This window comes from Lonchura striata, chromosome 4 (genome assembly GCF_050655825.1).
Source record: "Lonchura striata isolate lonStrDom1 chromosome 4, ASM5065582v1, whole genome shotgun sequence".
Classification (NCBI taxonomy): domain Eukaryota; kingdom Metazoa; phylum Chordata; class Aves; order Passeriformes; family Estrildidae; genus Lonchura; species Lonchura striata.
This window is the reverse complement of record NC_140706.1, coordinates 38,947,595-38,967,520: the sequence shown is the minus strand read 5'-3', so window position 1 is coordinate 38,967,520 and position 19,926 is coordinate 38,947,595. Positions and strand designations below refer to the sequence as shown.

Sequence of the window (19,926 nt, the reverse complement as noted above, 5' to 3'; positions counted from 1 at the left end):
TTGATTTTACAGGCAAATATTTTGACATATTCAAGGCCAAAAGTGGAGTAACTTCTACAAGAATGCTTTAAAGTTGCTTTTAAAATTAAATATCTCTTCCTCAAGCAATTCTTTAAGTTTGCATTTGTGGTTGAGGCAAAATTGTGGGTGACTGATAAATTCTTTCATAATTTTTACTGCTGTCTGTAAAAGTAGAATAAAAAAAAGTTGCTTCTACAGTTCCTTTTTATCACCTTAGTAGCAGAGAAATGCAAGCCTCTTATGTTAGTTCTGTATTAAAGAGTATTGTTGACTATCACATTGCAAATACTCTTTACTCAGTGTATAGCTTTTTATTTTGTCTTCTGTGATTAAGACATTTCTGTTTGCCCTGACTACCCTTTTTGTGAAGAAGTTTATCACGCATTCATAGTGCCAGTGCAGCATCTGTAGCTACTCTCCAGATAGAATTACTGAAATCTTCTCTTCCCTTTTAAATTTTTTTACTTGTTTTATGTTTTTAAATGTAGGCATTCTTTAGCCCCAGTGGTGCAAGAGGTGGGGACACTCACTTGAGTAATGGATGTGAAGTGTTTAATATATCTGTGGTGAGGTTTGTGTAGTTGGTGAGCCAGATAGGTGGAAGCTTAAATAGAATTCAGCTGTGGCTTTAAGAGTTATCAGCAGATTTTATAGTAGGCTTATAGGTTGCATACAGCACGGCCCAGCTGTGGTATTGGTGCATTTCAGCCATTCCCACAAAAAAATTCCTGAATTTCATTGTCACTGTTCTCTCCATGAAGCCATGGAGCCACCCACACTTCTTAGGTGGATTTTTATCCTCATCCAGTAATCTGCAAGTTCAAATAAGCAAACTTGATCCCTTAACCAGTCACAACCAAAGGGAGAAATATCTTCTTCTATCCAGAATAAAACATGGACTGAAAAGGCAGTGAAAAAATTACACTCTTCTGCTTTAGTGTTACTTTCTGATTAGAAGTTAGAAGCTTATATTTAGACATGTGTTTGCAGGTTGATTCCATCATTCTCTGAGTCATTAAATATTACTGCAGTGCAGACTGGGATATGGCATTAACTGAGTTCAAAGTCTCTGCCTGTTTTGTTTTGTTTTGTTTTTTTTTTTCTTCATTTATACATATAATGGTTTCTCTAATAATTATCAGGAAAGAAAAATTTACTGTCTTTTAAAGTTAAAAACTATAGTAACTTAGTAACAATTATCCAATGGAGAAGATGGGGGAAGAAAGTCCCTGCTATTTAATCTATGTTAATAGGAGTATTTATTTTGTCTTACACAGTGGAATTATTTAGAAATACGATTTAAACCTACTTAACTGTTTAGAGGAATTGATTATAAAACATCAGAGAAGGGACTCTTCAGTGGCTCTAGGGCCTGACGTAAAATTCTTGGGTAAAATAAAAAAAAAAAAAGAGAAGAAGAAAAAGGCCTTCTTTGTGTTACTTTGTGAGGAACCGTGTAAGAAGCTTTTTAGGTAGCCCCTTTGTATCTTTGTAGCCCCTTAGTATCTTCAACTCAGCTGATGCTTTGCTGCTGATGCTTGGGAGATTGGATCAGCTCAGTGCTTTCTTTCTGTTCATCATATGCTTTCCTGTCATTAAGAACTCTGTGGAGACATGCTGCTTCCCAGTCATGAACTGAGTTCTTCAGCAGGTTGAATTCTAGACTGAGAGTGCCTGCTGAGTGCATCTCTGGTTTGCTCTGTGTGATCTATCAAACAGTTATGGGCTGATCTAGAATTGTAGTAAGATTGCATGTCTGGTTCACATGAAAGTTGAAAACAAGTATTTTTGGGGTTATTTTGGTTGTGTGTTTTGTTTTGTTGTTGTTGTTTGGGTGTGGGGTGTTTTTTTTTTTTTTTTTTTTGTTTGGTTTTTTTTGGTTTTTTTTTTAGGGTTTTTTTATTTTTATATTCTGGGCTTAGTTTTTAAACAGAGAAGGTGCCTACCCATGAGTCTAAAAGCCTTGACACAAAATCTGAAAACAAATTTAATGTGCTTGCAGAATATCAAAATCTGTTCTCCCACACACACAATTTTCCCAGAGGACCACCTCCACAGCAGCTTGCATAATAAATAAGTTGCAGCTTACATGCTATGAAGATCAATAGGTTTAATCTGTGTCAAACTAGAAGTAGAAACTTGGAATACAGGGCCCTGCAGGGAGTGTGCTGCAGCCATCCTTCAAAGGTGTAGGGGAATATTTCAGAAGTGCAGGTGAAAGGAGAAAGTTCTGTGGGGGATGGATTTTGCTGGTTTTTATGTCTTTTGAACTTCCTGCCACTTAAAGGGTTGATTTGCAATGCCATTCTTTACCCTTCAGCTCAAAAAAAGGTATGGTACCATGAATAGTGGTAACAGATTTCTCAGTGATGGTCCCTTTGCTGAAAGCACTGGGATGTATTGTTTTGACATGAACCCTAGAGACCAGGGGTCTGGTTTGTTACCAGAGAGTAGCAAGCAATGAAAATATGTGTGACTTCATAAGAAAACCTCAGCAATGGTTAGCATGTTCTTGTTCACTTCTCCATCCTGTCTGCTTTTCTTGTTGTATACAGTAAATTTATTATATCACCAATACCCTTATCTCTAAATAGCTATGCCCAAGGGAAAGAAATTATATCCAACATAGAAGAATAAGAAACTAACATATTCAGAGATTGGGATATACTCTTCCAAAGTGAAATTTTATATATCTTTCAGCATCGCTCTTGTAGTTCATGTTTTGATTCTCAGTGAAAGTCAGTGCAAGAGAGTTTAAAGGTCTGAGATGACCTGATCTGGAAGTCATGAAGAAGGTTATAGTCATTACTTCAAAATATGTATTTGGATAATTATTTCAGCCATAAAGAAAATATTGCACTTTGAGAAACATCATATTTTGAAGGTGGAAGATATTTTGCAGGCCTTTCTATGAAGATTGATTGTGGCATATGGCCAACATGTCAGCCTCCACAAAATGAGATCCAACAAGTTTTCCCTTCCTTACCATTTTATCTTGGCTTGAGCTGTTAAATTGGATCTGCAAAAGAGGTGAAATCACTAAGAGAATAATAAGTAGGCAAGCAAAGAAATATGTATGTTAATTCTTCTTTGGGGATGTAACTTTTCTTATTTATATAAATTTAGTTCAGACTCTGTTTGGTATGTTCCTTCAGTTAAGAAGTTAATAAAACTAGAGTATTTTAATATCTTGCTTTCCCAGCAAAATGTTTTGTATGCATTTGAAGTGTCATATTTAGGTCTGTTAACAATATTTTCCTGATACTGTACTCTGGAAAAAATAGGTTACCTGCGCCAAAAGTATTAACCCAAGTAACATTTGCATGATGATAACAACAAAATCATAAAATCTTTCTTCCTCACTGAAAGAAGGAAGGAAAGAAAGAAATTAAATTATTAATGTTGAAGTTTTTCTACTATCACGACTGATCATACACAAAATTTCTGCTGCTGTTAAACTTCTATATTCATGCTTTACTTCTGTCTTGTTTACTTGACTAATAAACTGTGTTTGTAGGTGAGATGAGTGAAAGCCGAGCAAAAAAAGTTCGAATAAAGGAAGTTGATGGCTGGACTCTAAGGATGCTTATTGATTATATTTACACTGCTGAAATTCAAGTTACAGAAGAAAATGTGCAGGTAAGAGTGAGAATATTATTTGCAACAAATGAGCTGCACTTTGCAGCGTCATTTGTTTTGTCATTGTGGTTCAACTCCAGCATGGAAAATCTTATCTTTACCTGGAATTTTTTCAGACCTTGTGCTTACATAGTAAGTAGTCATACCATTTAAATTCTGGGTCAAATTCAAAGACAATTCAAGTAAATGAAGAGTTAGTTGACTTTAGTGGTCTTTGCAACTAAACATTATGTATTCCAATAAAATAAATAGTCTACTCTGCCTAAAATTAATGCTGTCAGCCACTTCTGTACCACCTCTTCTCTAATATTTATGTGAAGTTTACATAATAATAATAAGCAACATAGATTTATTCCTTAATGTGAAGCCATGTTGTCCAATTAAGCTGTCCTGTTTATTCTTTAGCCTGCAAAATAAAGTACTTTTTCCTGCTCAATCTCTGTAACTTGCCAGTGACCAGCTGTGCAGAAATGTTTAGCTTTATTTTTTTTTTTTTAATAAATAAACTAATATCTATCATGAAGGTTTTGTCCATCCCACATAGAGCTAATAAGTTTTTACAGTTGGGTGTACCTTAATCTGAAGCTTCAATTAGAATAAAATAAACACTAGCTTAGAAAACATACCCTCCTGCATTTAATATTTTCTAAATGGAGGTAGACTTAAGATGGACATAGTAGATTTTCCTTCCAGTATCTTTTGAGATTTGTTCTAGAGGTTTGGTAAGTTTAAAACTAGTTGCACAAGGGGTGATACATTTAATTCTCATGTTTTTCTTATGCTCTTCTTTCTATTCTTGCCCAACACCAAATAACTGGTTATTAGCAGTTATTTTGCTGCTTTAGCGGGGTGCAAAATCATGTTGCTATATTTGTCATTGAAAACTTCTGTTGCTGTTATGTATTCTGAAATTAATTGGTTTTACTGGACATTAGGCTGAAATTAATAGCATTTAATTGGCTGTTGAATCCAATGGGGACACTGCTTGTTTTAGCCGTGCTTGATTGAATGCTTCCTGAAATGAGAAATACTCTCCATCTTGAAACAAAATATCCTGCTACTAAGACTTCCATATCTTAGGTCATATCATAAGTAATTTAATTCTGCAAGACTAAGTTCTTGTCTTTCTTAACACCTTGTTTCTTAAGAATCTTCCTTTTTGAGGAATTGTTCTGGTCTGACAATGAGTGTACATAGTGAAAAAAAGAGACTGAAATTCTGTTGTATTTTACCAATCTAGTGGTTGACCAAATCTGTGTATCACTGTGGAAGACCTTGAGCAGATCCAGAGGTGTCAGAGATTCCCTAACAGAGCTCTTGCTGCTTGATCATTCTGGCTTTTCATCCATAAAGTAGAATATTCTGTCTTGCTGACAGAGCTTGATGACCCTAATCTTGTACATTTGATCCATTACCTTGGAGTGGACTTAACAGGCAGTCCTACTGTATTTTGGCTGTAGGTGCTGCCTAGGAGGAGATGATGTCACCTATCCTTGGCAATGCTGACTATTCCATATTAATGGGGAGGAAAGGCATTACATTTCTTCCTTATACAGGAGTCTTTGAAGGCCAGAAATCCATGGGTTTACTCATGAGTCTGATAGGGCTTTAATTTTCATGGCTTCCAGTTATCTGTCTAAAGATAGGTATCTGATGATGCTGGGGATATTAGCATAAATAATATGGCTGGGTGAGTGATATTACAAGTTTGTGGTTACTTGAGTGCTGAGAAGAAAGTCAGGCTTCTAAGTTAGGTTTTGATTTTTTTCCAATATAGTTGCACTTTAATGTTGATGGTGAATATATTTGTAATCTGACTGTATTGAATGTAAACTTACCTTTACTTTGTCACTTTCATCCTTTTTGCATTATTATTATTAGATATATAGAGTTTGTTTGCATTATAGCAGAAATAAACACTGTGGATAAAAATAAATATACTGATGCAAATTCTTTTACTTATGCTTGAAAGCCAAGATGGGAAAACTGTTACTGTGACTTTCTGGAAACCTAGAAACCTAGTGCTGATTGTCGGGCCTTAGTTAAAAATGTGTTCTCTCTGTAAGTGTGTTGCATACTATTGAGATTAATTCTAGCTCTCAATTTCTTTTCTATATGACCTAGAAGATATTGTGAAATTTTGGTAGTGGTTAGGAATTTATCTTGTAGGAATACAGAAGTGTGAAAAACTAAAGATGCCATTTTATATTTGGATTAATGTGTTGAACTGGTGTGTCATCTTCTAATTAGCTGCTTATGATTCTTATTCTGATACCCGTGATGGGATTTCAAGTGTATTATTCCATCTCTTCAGGTTATACATAGTAAAAATAGGTATTGAATTAATTTCTAATATGTGATACAATGTTTGAAGAGGGTGTGCAAGCTTCATGTTTAAGTAATGTAGAATTGCTAAGTAGTTCTTAGTATTAAAATAGCTGCATTGTATATTTATGAAAACTAATTATAAAGGAATACCTAGTCGTAGCCCAGCTCATTGGTCTTTCTCAAGGGGCAGGTTAACTCTGAGCTTCTTTCCTTAGAATCTTAATTGATCTAGATGTGGACAGGAGAGTGCTTCGTGACTGACAAGCCTTTGCAGCTTGTCAGTGAGAGCTCTCCTTTTTTTTCTCCCCACTGTCTTGTTCCAACTTATGTATGTTTTTGGGCAGGTGTGGAAGTATAAAAATTAGGTGTAAGTCAGTGATTGAGGAGAAAACAACATTCATTTAGCCCATAAACTATCAACACAGGAGGCCATATCACTGGATGTTATTGCTGCATTAGTTAAATACAAAAGAACATTTGTTCTTTTCTTCAGTTCTTGGTTCAATAGGTTCCCCCCAGCCTGCAACAATAAGACGGCTGGTATATGAATGTGTACATTCTTTTAGTGTTTGTCCTTCATTTAGAACAAGTTATTTTATAATTCATCTCTAGTGGCACTAACTTTGCATAATGCCATACCAGTATTTCTGCTCTATTTTCATACTAAGTCATATTTTTCTGCATTCTTAACTCTTTGCTTTCCCCCTTTTTTTTTTTTTTTTAGGAATGAAATTAAATGTCAGACTTCGTGCAATATCTCATTCTTCATATTTTAAGAAGGGAATATCCGAGCTAATGTTTTCAGACGGCAAATCAACTTTCTTCCATATCAAATTTTTTTGATATCCATATAGGTATTAGCTACATACAGTGCACAATGTGGGAGAGTTGGTTACTATAAGAAGCTCATGCATGAGTAAATCTCCCACACTATGCGAATGCACTGCAGCCCCTTTTTTAGTCAGCTGTACACCTCAGGCCTCTCCTGAGCACAAATATATTGGAGGAGAAATTCCTGCAGTTGTTGGTGGCCTGTGGATTTGTTATGGGCTTTAGAGGTCAGCCTGATACAGGCTGAGTAGAATGTGATTTGAATAAACACAGGGTGAATTGTTTATTCAAATCTGTGTGTTAGGTGATTGGGTTCCTTTCTGATTCCCTTCTACAGGTCTCAGTTTCTTTAATTGTGCTTGTACAACTATTTGCTGGATGGTTTTATAAAGCAAATCACTGAACTCAAAAAAACATCTGACAGCATAACACTCTGTATCTCCACTTCCACCCCACATGGGTTTTTGGGGGATTTTTGAGTTATTCTTAACTTGGATCACAGCTCTGTCAGTTGTTTTCACTCAATACTTGGGGTTAGTGTATTGAAGTCTAGGAGCATACTCCAATGTTGGGAGTAGATGTTTCCCTGCAGCCTGGATTGCAGGTAGTTTTACTTTGCTGTTACTGCTGTCTTGCTTTTGAACAAGATGAAAGATAGTAGAAGAGAAAATCACAAAGAATTGTATTTTTACAATTGTATAACTCTGTCCTAGCATATCTTTTTCCTTTAAAGAATTTTGTTACGTACAACAAACATGAAGTCCAGAATCCTGAATAAGGTTGTTTTCAAGAAATATAATTTTTTCTGCTCATTTTCTGAAATTATTCAAGAACAATATTTGCAGAGTAATAAGCATATTATGAACAGTAATATGTATGCATTTTTTTCTTTGTAACTCTTACTGTTCACACAGATTGCCATAAAAAGTACAACAGAGATGCTTATATTTGTATGGTGTCATTGGGTGTGGGCATAAGAGTTGACAGCACATTTGATTTAAGGTGCTGTCAAAACAAGGTCCAAAAAAGCAGCTCATTTCCCCAAGAAATCCTCAAAAAAGATCCTAATGTTGTCCCTGCTATTTACTAAGATAGACTTTCTACAGTACCATGTTTGGTACTATGGGCTTTGACTATTCCTGCTGTACGTCATCACCTCTAGCTGATCAGTTACAGGGTTGTTGAAATCCTGAAAAATCTCAAAGGTTGAAAATGAGCCTGTGCCTCACACCAAAACCCAGAGAAGTCCCACAGCTTAAGAAGATAGATGTGTGCTTTTTAAGATGGTCAGCTTCTGAACTGTATTTGTGGCATGACCCACAAGCATTGGGTCATGCCGTAAGTTGGACTGAGGGTATGTTAAAGGAGCACAAAGAAGAAGGAATATGATGTTACAGGAAATAGCATAAAAGATAATTGCTACTGAGCTCTGTGAAGTGAAACAGTGACTGAATGTATCTAAACTTGGCAGAGCATATTTAATCTAACAATGAAAAGTGGATAATTATCCTTAGGTGGTTTATTCCAGTTGATTTAATAGTTTTTCTAGTTCAAAAGGTAGGTAGTATCTGACTTAAATGTTCCTGGTCTGTGTAAGAACTGTTTAATGGTAGTTCCTTCTGTCATCTTGTAAAACAACTTGTTGCTGTTTTGCTGCAATAATCTCACATACTGAATGACTGTTCTTATTCATATACTTTTTCTTTAGGCTAAACATCATTGGAGATAGTAGTTTCTAAATCTTTTACCATTCTTCTTGCTCTCCTGTACTCTTTCCATTTTACCTATATCTACATATTTAACATGCATTGGCCAAATTGGTCCATTAAGGCCTTGTTACTGCAGACAAGAGTGAAACTATTATCTTGTGAATAAAAAAAAAATGTTTGATTCTTTATGTCATTGATTTTCCAGTAACAAGACATTGATTCTAGTAGTCACTATATGTTTGTGCTGGTAGAGAGAGTAAGAATGAGAACATGAAGGTAGTAATCAAACAATAGGAGAAAGAAATTGTGGCACCTCTTCATTTTGGTAAAAGCCATTTTGAGGGATTTGTTGTCTTAAGCATTTATGCTTATTAACATAATACTTGTAATGAACCAAAACTGGAACCAGTGCAAGTTATTTAATAACAGTAGCATGGCTTTCAGTAAGTTTAGTGGGCAAGACTTCAGGTTCACACCAGGAATTTTCTGTTAGGAAGAGATGCTAATTTGCAAGTCTGCTTCCAAAGTATAACCACATGTTAAAATCAGTTTTAATAAAAAAATGTAAAGAAATTAATTATTTGCATTTTGGAGAAATGTTAATTATATTTTAAAATTCATCAATAATAGAAAATAATAGCCTACTGAAAATCTTGTAAAATTACATCTGGTTTAGCGGTGGGAGGGCAGGAGAGAAGGAAGATATGTACAAGTCATTTTAAAACTGAAAGAAAAAATGTAGAAGAGAGCATTGCACAAAATAAAATGCAAAATAATGAACAGTACAGACTTGTGTATGTTGAGGAGGACAAAAAAAACCCAACAAACTTGCAAGGAGTAGATATTCATTTCAATAAAATGTAGTAGAATTATGTATGATCAATAAGATGAAGTCCATGCAAACATGAGGTCTGCATTTACTGTGCCTGATCTTCACTGGATACTAATTTAAAGGCAAAAATAAAATTCTGTGCAGCAGGAAATGTTCCTTATTTGCTCTTCGGCTAAGCACTAGAATAAAATCAGATAAAAATATTCAGAATAAACTATTGTATTGTACTTAGAATTTGTGTGCTTATGATGAACTCCATGCACTTTTATGTGGGTAGGATGTGAAATAATCTGTTTAGGGGCTACCAGTTTGTTTTGGGACTTGTATTACCAGAATGTCAGATTTGGTAATGGAGTTGTTTTTTCCCTTACATCTGTGTCTTATGATAGTCTCAGATTCTCTCCTTCAGTACCTTTTCTACTAGGGGTCAGGTACACCATTCACAGGAGTTTAATTAAAAAGAGAATTCGGGATCATGATGGAATATCCATTTTAACAACTTACTATTGCACTTCAGCTGAACAACAACAGCTAGTTGTGTGTGCTTTTAGCTTGAAGAAAATACAGGATGACTTAATGTAAGCTAGTTTATGAGACTGATCTCTTTACTTAATATTTGCCACAGTGTTTGAGCACATACATGATCGAATTATTAGAGCTTATATTCCAGTAATCTTCAGAGTCATACTAACTTTGTATCTCAGCAAGGAGTCAAAGTACTCCTAGTAATATTGTGATACTTGTCAAGCTTTATCCTTGAAAACAAGTGTTTTGTGTATATGAACAGATGACTAAACTGTCTTTTTTTGAGTTAACTCATATACTGTGATATGTGAAGAGCATAAAGCATGTGTTTTGGAACTAGTTTTGCTTTAGATATCTTACTTGGAATGCTTTTCAGGAGTTTGCGAGGCTTGCCAATAAGTTATACCTTCAAACACTACAGAACTTATCTTTTCCTTTATTGGATCAAAAAGATGTCCCTCCCTTTCAAAGGAGTCTTCCAAAGGGGTATATTTTCTTTATGAATATTGGAAGTTTTCTGTGTTAATTGGGGTAGAATTTTCCTTTTTAGAATCCAAGGCTGACTTTACAAATGTGTGATTAGGCATTGTAAGAGGAAGGAGTTGAATTCAGTGCTTGAACAGAGACAAGCATTCTGTGTCCTGGAAGTGTGCCTGCTGCTGTGTAAGTGGGTGGAAGAGATAAAAGAAATATTTATTCAACTGAACTGAATCCTGTGAAGCTTTCACTGAATGTTATAATGCAGTAGGTTCTATTTCAAATATAAAATACATATTTTATATATGAAACTGGTTTGAGAGAAGGTAATGCTGAAATTGCTTCTATGGGAAATGGCTGTTTTCCTTCAGAGAACCTAAAACAGAGATGTGTGGAAAAAAATGCCACACTTAGAAACCTAGAAGGGGAAGGAAAGGAATAAGTCTGATCTTGGTGCATTGATAGGTGTGCCTCTAGCCACCTCTTAATAAAAAGCTTTTGGTAACTAGGGAAAGTGAAATAGTTTAAACAGAAGTATATTTTGAGAAGAGTGGGTGCTGGTAGGCTGGATCTAGGCAATTACATCCCTGCTGGTCATGATTAACACCTTGCATGTCACCAAGAGACCAAAAGACACTTAATACAGGTCCAATATGTCCCCAGTTGTGTACTCTACTGAAATGCAGGGCTCCTAAAGAAGAGTTTATTCTAAATTATCAGCAATTGCTGAGTGATTTTCAAATAGATGATGATGTTCTAGACAGTGCAGTTTGGTGGTGATAGCCTGGGTCATGATAGCAGTTTTTCTAGCTAGAAGCATCACAGCATTCTAGCAGATGCAAGTGACCTGATAAAACTATTACTGCTGTACCATAGGCTAATCAGGTTGGCATCTCTGAAGTTTGCTGACTTGTTGTTCATAAAGACCTTTTATTTACTTGGCCTTTATTTACTTTTATTTACTTGCTTTACTTATTTGCCTCTATATACTAACCACTTTTTTCTGATAAAAGCATATAAAAATAATCCCCATTGTATTTATTAATTGAATAGAATTTTGAGGTATATTTTAAGCCAGTGAGTTGTCAATATGGCTGTCCCTGTCCTGTCTCCACTGGTTCTTCGTACAGATTTCCTCTTGCATCTCCCCAGTGCCTAGACAGTCACTCCATCTTGGTTTAGCTTCCAAAGTCTTTCCTGCAGTACATGGCTGCTTACATGTTAGGTGCTGGAGACAGAGTATTGGACCACACGAGTATTCCTCTGATTTATTGCTGAAGTCTGCATGCTTCTAAAGAATGCAGCTAGGTCAGGTAATACCAATCCTATTGAACGTAGCAGTGATAATTATTTTGTTGTGGTTTTTTTTTTTTCTTTCTAGAGATAATGCTTTTGAAGTAAATTGGTGTAAGTAGTTTCTTTTACTGTTCCTAAAAAAGTGAAGCAATATTGCACTGATTTCCCTGTCAGTATCCACAGCAGATTTTTTCAAAATATGAAAATAGCTTTGACTTTAATGTAAGGTATGTTGCTAGTATCTTTAGTGGTGAAGTCTGTGAATTTCTGTTTCCTGTGACTTAAATTTAACCTGCCAGGAAGTCTCAGCAAAATATCCCAGTGCAGCACATGTTTTTTTACACAAACTGATAGGCCAAATCTTCATTAAAACTGTACAGCTGTATTTTAAGCTATTCATATAGTTTTATTTTTCTGAGTTGATACTGAATTCTGATTCCCAAATAATCTATAAAATTTTGGACATGTTTGGCTTCCTGCCTTCAATATATCATGAGTAAGGTGCTAATTATTGAGCCCTGAGGTGACAGGTTACAATCCTGCTTGTTTCTGAGATAATGAGAGTATTTGTTATGGGCATTGGTTCCCTCATCTTCCCTATGCTGGCTTTTTCCAGACTCAGATTAATCTTGAAACCACCATATTTCCACCATCATATTTCATTTTACCATCACTTTTTGCTTTGCCTTCATGAAAACCTAAAACATTCTGTCCATTAACTCACTCCTTTCTTTCTTAATAGGTTTGAGGCAACTGCACAAGTTCTTGAAAATACTTTCTTTTTCAAAAAATGTTTTATGTAATCAAGCTATTAGAGTGTCAAAAAATATTGATGGTTGGTGATCTTATTTCCCTGACACAGATATTATTAAAGCTTTAGGAGGAGATGGAGTTCTTTATTGGATCATCTTATAGAGTTTTAAAAATAAACAAGCCTTTGGCCTTTCTGCTCATCTCCATTTTGGCTGCTGAGGCATAGATACTAAATTATGAAAGCTTTGGCAAAGTCTGAAGTTGTATTCAGAGTCATTCAGGTTAAAATGCTTTATGAAACTGGCTCATCCTAATGAGTTTATGATTAAAACAGGATTAACTGATGTTTTTAAATTCTGATGTGTGATGAAACTACATGGTAATCCAAACTTTCACTTTTATTCTTTTATGACAGCACAGTTCTAATAATATTAGGGGCTCACTGACACTGCAGAGAGATACTTAAATCCAAGCTGACATGAGTTTCATTACAAACCCTATTCACAAAAACATGTTTAGGTCTTACTGGGCAAGAACTTAATGCTGGACTAAACAGCCTTATAGTGTGCTCTTTGGCTGTGTGCTGAAAGACTACCACCGTGTTTTGCTATTGCATGTATTTTATACTCAAGGCTTCAAGCAACCATCTGGTTACCTCCTTTTGACCTATTTTTGTATTTATGACAACAATTTTGAGGTTTTTAATAATATGAGGGCACAACTGATATGTGGCATAGCTGGAGGAGAGATAGTGGCACACTCCTTGAATTTATATGCATTGTAAGACATGTCAGGCAACAGTAAATGATCTCATTTTTTCCACTGAAATAATCCTAGTAGGCATTCTTCATTTGCTTGTATGTGCCTGCTTGTCAGGAGAATGAGTGTAGGAGGGAAGGCAAAAGAGGAGCGTGATCTCTTTACAGGCGTATTTTATTACAAATATAAGCTTCATTAATTTGTGCTTTAAATGAATAAGCTTCACCTAAGAGCTGCTGACCTAAATACTAAGCAAACAGCTTTGCTGGAAAATTTAATATTTTGTTCTCTGACAGTTTTTAAATGAACTTAAAATGTATTTTTCTCTATTTATTTCATAGCATATTTTGTGATTTTAGCTATTATATATGTGCAAAGTAGAACTGCCTGTGTTTTGGGGGCACATTATTATTATGTGCACTGCAGAATCGCTATGGTTGCTATATTGTCACTCCCCTTGTATTTGTTTCTAACTGAGCAACTGGGTTTTTGATGTGGCTGAAGATGTACTCCAAAGCCTCATGCTTATTTGATAGATGTTTGATGCTCTCTTAAAGGATTTCCGTTTCTGATCTGGCTTGTTTGGTGGTATGTGACAGGAGGAAATCACACTGTGTGCTCAGCGTGAGGAAAGCATTAAGGGTTGCTGAAACTGGTAGCCTGATAACAGCTAGGTGGCTGCAGCTCCATATCTCCAAGCTGCAGCCTGGCAGTGAGGCTGAGCATGCCTTTGCAGTAGGTGCATGCACAATCTCATGTGTACAGTGCATACTGCCAGCCCAGAGATCAGTGCAGGCAGAAACACTCACCTGGTGTCTTGATTCTCTCTTGAGCTGGGCTGTCTTCCTAAAGAGTCTCTTGGACATGTCTATTCAGTATCTTATGTATTGTTAAGACAAACTGAATAAATACAATTCATACTACTTCATTTAGGGATAAAATTCTTTCACATGTTCTCCCCTGGATTATAGAGGATGGTGAAGTTCATGAGGTAAGTAGCAAATGGAGTTTGCAGAGAAAGCAATTGCTGTCTGTGCAGCTGTAGCTGTGGAAAAGGCAGAGGGAAAAATGGTGGTAGGACCTCCAGAACCAGGAGAAGCAGATGTTGCACAGATACGGCAAATACTCTCTCCTGAGTACTCACATTTTTATGTTCCTGCCTTTTTTTTTTCTTTCCCTTCTGCAGATACTTTACAGCTATTTCTCTCTGTCCTCCAAATGATGCTTTTTAATTTGTTTTTTTGGCTGACTGAATGGGGATCCAAGAACTTTTTTCATAAAGAAAATTGAGTCAGCAGGAGGGTAAGAGCCTTGTAAGAATGAAAAGATGAACCTGAATGGACATTTGAGCTGTTGTGCACCGACTTGTAGGTGCCACAGAGAAATACATAAGGGAGAAACAGAACTAAGAATGAGCACCAGAGAGAAAATTAATCTAAAATGTGGATCAGAAGGTATGGGGAGTGAATTAAAATTGTCCAAAGACTGTAAAAGACTGTCTTGGACTATCAAGTGCCAGTGTGTGTAGGAGGCAGAGAGTCATCCTTCTACCAGAGAGAGACTGTTGTCTTGTGGACTGAATCACAGATTTCCCCTGTCTCAAAATCTCTGTACCTTCAGAAGATGTTTGGGTGTTCTGGTTTTTTGTGTTTTGGTGGTTTTTTTTTTTTTTTTTTTTTTTTTTTTTTTTTTTTGTGGGAGGGAGAATGTGGGTTGAGGTTTATGAAACCACTTGTTTCTGCTTATTTGGAAGAGACTTGTGAGCAAAGGCAGTGAAGAGGCTTGTAGCTTGGCTATGTCAGCATGGTCTAAGCAAGAGCCAAGGAATGAATCAGAAACTTTTGGAGGAGGCGATGGGGTGAGAGAAGTGGGGTTGAGGCAGAAGTGTGTTACAGAAGAGATACTGATCTGTAATCCTGCCCTTCAGAAGCATGTGATTCTGATTACTGTGGGAGGTGAATGGGAAGTCACCGAGGGATTTAAACAGGCATGTTTAATTTAAATGATAAAAAGAATAAAACACTTTTACTCAGCACTTCAGCTCTAAATATAACATCTATTCATTTCCTGCATATTGTTTCTGCAATGAGTGATTTAGGAGAGCATGTGGGCTGTCAGAGCCATGCATGAGAAAGGTGCCAAAAATTAATTAAGGTAGAAAGTCCCAGTTACACCAACAGACTGTGCAAGGTGCATCCTCTTACATATCAAGGATAGGCTTAGAGAGAGGGTCAAAAGATGAAGTACAAAAGCAAATGAATAAAAATGTCCAATCACTAAAGCAAGTAGGATTTTATAGATATATTTGTGCATACCCACGGAAAAGAAACTTTTGAAGCGAGGGTGGCTGAGACTATGAAAATGTTATGTTGTATAGCTGGCTATTCCTTGGAATTTCAGCTCATGCTTTAGTAAATCCACAATGACCACAATGTCATTAATGATCCTGAGCATTATCGAGACTTTATAGAGACATTATATCAATGATTTTGTTTTTGTTAGTGGCAGGTGAGATAAGGAAATTTCTATATGTTTCTGAATCCTATTTATGAGTTGTGCATAGCTACTAAAAACCCTCTGTAATTCTTAGAGTGGTCCAGAAATAACCATATCAAAGGCTTTTGAAAGTCAAGTTAGTTATAGTCCCTCTTAAATTGTCTCATGATGAGCAATAAATAGATCAAAAATCCCTAGGGAAGAAAGGAACAAATAGGAATAAATAGTTGGCGTTTGCTGTATCAAGGTGATTGTAATGTGTCACAGGCTTCCAAAGGACCTATTTCCTTTAGTTTTGGAAAGCAGGTAGCAAAATATGTAGGTGATGAGCTGTTTAAGTATTTTTTTCAAGATCAGACAAAAAATAGAAAATCTCACTGCTTTCTAGCTAAGCTAGATGTCAGGCTATCATGATCATAGACCAAAATTAATGTTGGAAAGTGTAAAGTACTGCACGAAAAGAAAAAAAATTGAATTACTCCTACATATTGCTATGTTTTACATTAACAGCTTTTCCTACTATAGAATAACATACTGAAGCCACCTTAGAAAAATTACTGCTATTGTAAAATCGTGTCTTTAAAATGGAGCATAAAAATGGCACAGCATTATCACCTGGAACACTGTTGGATGGTCCGAAATATGATAGGAATAGCGTGCTTTGGGGAAAGGCTTAAAGCTATTAAAGGCATGGAAAAGTTACCATTTGAGAGAGGAAGGGAATTCAGGCCTTTTCTAGGTTGACTGTGAGTTGACTAAAATAGGACTCTTATTTTTCTTCTAGTGTCTATTTATTTCAAAGACTTTACATACACTTGTAAAGGGTTAAAGAGCGAGTTACTAATTTATGCTGAAAGATAACCAGCTTTTCTTTAGAATGCTTAAAGAGAAGTGCACAAAAACATATATGTACATCCATGTATTTGTTAGTATGTTTAAGGGGAGTGCCTGAATGAATAGAACATTGCTGCAAAATGCATGAGTGCAGCTGCCAATATGAGCAGTGCTGCTTTCAAGCTGTGCTGGTTGGTTTGGAAATAATTACCTGCGAACCTTGGAAATGATAACTGTGTTCCCATTAGACAGACAGTGTTTCAAAGCATTAGCAAAGCCAAGTTTCAAAGCAGGCATTTTTACCTCTTAAGGTTTACCTCCCTAGTTAGGTGAGACCATATGAGGTCCAGCTCTGGGTTGAGTTGACCTGTTCTAATCTTCTCCATCCTAGGTTTCCTTTTCCCCTTATCCTCAGAAGAGGGGAAGACAGGTATGGTGCTGGTGGAAGCAAAGCAGTGCTGTGAAGCTTCATTTCAGTAAATGCTGGGTTTAACCACATACTGGGAAAGGATGGAGGACATAACAGATTCTGTCTTGAACTAGATGCCAAAATTGCTTCCAGAGTGACCCAGACTGGAGGAGATCCTTAGCTGGGTGAGCAGAGCTAGACAAAAACTGTTCTAACAAAGGCAAAAATTTTGCCATTTCCTTCTGTAGAAGGAAACTAAGATTTCTCTTTTTTTTCTCGTGTAGTTGACTAGGGAGGAGTGTTGGTTTTTCTCTTTAGAAGGCCAGATTTTACCTATTATATAAACCTTCTGGAAAGCTGTCAAGACTAGATGGGAAGATATTTTTAATTATTTTTTTTTTATTGGCCAGCTGGGATTGGGATTTCATTGACAGGAATTACAGCAACAACCTCTACATATGGTGTGGCCTAAAAGAGTTTACAGACTTGAATAGACTATTTGTCCAAAGAATTTGTAGCTGCCCCATCCCTGAAAGTGTTTAAGGCTGGGTTGGATGGGGTTCTGTGCAACTGGGTTTAATAGAAGGTGTCCCTGCCTATAGCAGGGGGGTTGGAACTAGGTAATCTTAAAGGTCCCTTTCAACCCAGGCCATTCTATGATTTTTTTAAAAAGGAAAAAAAAAGGAAAAAATAAAGAGTATCAGATATGATGACCATTGGGTAGATCAGTAGACATACTCAGGACTGACATCACAAGTTTTGTGATTCTAAAACCTGATGCTGTCATCTTTCCTTGCTAGGATATGGTTGCCCTTTAGCTAAACATTAATAATGAAGGTGTGTAAACTGCCTTCTCAGACCGAAAGTTTGTATGTGTTCTCTGAGTCTTTAAAATCATCACACTTCCTGGCAGTGCTAGAGATGCTTCTAGTCAAGTTGGGTGAAAGCAGCTACTTCTGTCCCAGCTATGACCTTTTACTGTAAACGTTCATGTCTCTCTTTCTTGTATGACCATAAAGCTACCTGTGGCAAAACCTGAAAAGTAGCCCTTGCCAACTTAAAGTGCAGAGGTCATTTGCTCAAATGAATGCATGTGTGCTTGTCCGTGTCCCTGTAAAATTCAAGGTGCTTATTATGAGTAAATTAAGTCATTTAAAGAGACTCCACAGTTGATCTCTCTTACTTGCAAGTAGGTTCAGGATATGCTACGACATGTAAGATGAAATTTTGGAAGCATAAATGCTTCCTTGAAAATGTTTCTGTTTTCTTAATACTGTTTGTGATTTAAATCATAAAATGTGCTTTAAATTTCTGTGCATCTGCAAAGAAAAATTAAATGGGAACCTGTAGATGCTATTTACTTCGGGAATTTTGGCTCTACCTGATTTGGCTCTTAACCTCATTTTTTTAAGCACAACATCTAGATTAAAGCATTTATGAAATTTGTCACTAAGCCTAATGCTTTTTTTCCTGAGGAAATCCTCTGTGACATTTCTGGAATATAATTATGGTCTGTTGTAGGAAACTGAATGATAAGTAAAAGATTATCTTAATAAACTACACTAACATAATTATGGTAAAAGCTTGAAGTAATCAAATGTGTTTTGAGTCCACTGAAGGACCATTTACTGCATATTAGATGTTAATCTTGACATAATTTTTGGATTGAAGATAAGCACCATGCACAGAAATAATTTCTACTTCATGCTATTTCTGTTGTCTTTAGTTCTTGGTTTTGTATTACTTTAAGACTTGGTAGTATAGATGCATCTATACTACTAAGTCTTAAAGTACATCTATAGATGTACCAGAGAATGAAATAATAGAGCAAGCAAAGGTTCACAATCCACTATCCCAGTTATGCTGCTGTTTGTTTCCTGCCCAGGTTTAGGATTTTGCAAGTGGCCTTTCAAGCCCTCTCTTTTAAATTGCCAGAAAATGCTCAGTTATACTAGGAGAACAAATCTTGTTTGTCATAAGTCAGTCTGTAATGTACAAAAAACTCCAGCAAACCAACAATTCCTTCCCCTCTCCCTGCCTCTTCTAAGGTTTTTTGTATACTTCAGGGAACAGCAAATGAACATTTTTAGTTTTTTGTCAACCCTATACATCTTCAGTTTTAGGCAATCTTTTGAAAGCATTTCTCTGGTTGTGATCTTTGGTATGATTTGGTATGATGATGTGATTGTATGTGTCAGTGGGGTCTGAGCTGTGGTGTGGTGCTGGAGGCTGAGTTGCAGCAGTTCAGTGCCATGGCTGAAGCTCACTGAAAGCTCAGAGCATCAGCTGATGCAGCGATTCTTTATGTGGGTCAGCCTTTACAGGAAGAAAGCAGTCCATGTAGTGTGAGTTATGTTATCCTGCCTACTTAATCTTTTCAGCTTCTTCTAATCCTTTTGCAGGGTAGCTATGTATATGATTTGACTGTGTAGCACTTCTGGTGCCATAATTAAAGAACAAATTGACCAGTTCCTGAATGACATATCAGAAGTAACTTTGTTCAGACTCGAGTTAGTCTTGTTTAAATTATGCTGTCCCTAAGAAAATATGATGGTGTTTTTATGCAGCTGTGTGATCTTCTAAACACTGAATTAATTAAAGTTGGATGAAGGATTTTGAGCTTTCATTTTAGACTACTTGCTATACACATACTTAAATTCAGTGGCCAAACTTCAAATCAAGACCCTTGTTCCAATAAAATCAAAATGTCTACAATATTTTTCACTGAATGGAAAATCTAAAACTTGATTTATTTTAGGTTCATGATGTTTTACTCCCAAGTGAGTGAATGTTTCATTTCTATTGCCAGTATGTTTTAAGAGAAGAAAAGGATATGAAAGCCTAAGCTTCTGACTGTTAACAAAAATAGCCATCAGACTAGGAAATCAATCTGTCTCTCTTGTGTGAAAGCTTATGCCAAAATGCACTTTCATGTGGTGGTTAAGGCAGTGTTCCAGCCGGTAGAGAAGATGTAGGAGAACCCTGAAGCCGAGGAAGACTGTATGATTCTCCCTTGT

At 36.3% G+C, this 19,926-nt stretch overlaps 1 protein-coding gene across 5 annotated transcripts in view; it reads left to right on the top strand.

Moving 5' to 3' along the window:
• The window catches only part of KLHL2 (kelch like family member 2), a 53,892-nt gene that overhangs the window by 8,468 nt on the left and 25,498 nt on the right, over window positions 1–19,926 (top strand). For all 5 annotated transcript variants that reach the window (XM_085578010.1, XM_021550256.3, XM_085578008.1 and 2 more), the window contains one exon: window positions 3,539–3,660. In XM_085578010.1, coding sequence (XP_085434136.1) covers window positions 3,544–3,660 — 117 coding nt within the window. In that variant the 5' untranslated portion in view covers window positions 3,539–3,543. The remainder of the gene's footprint in view (window positions 1–3,538; window positions 3,661–19,926) is intronic.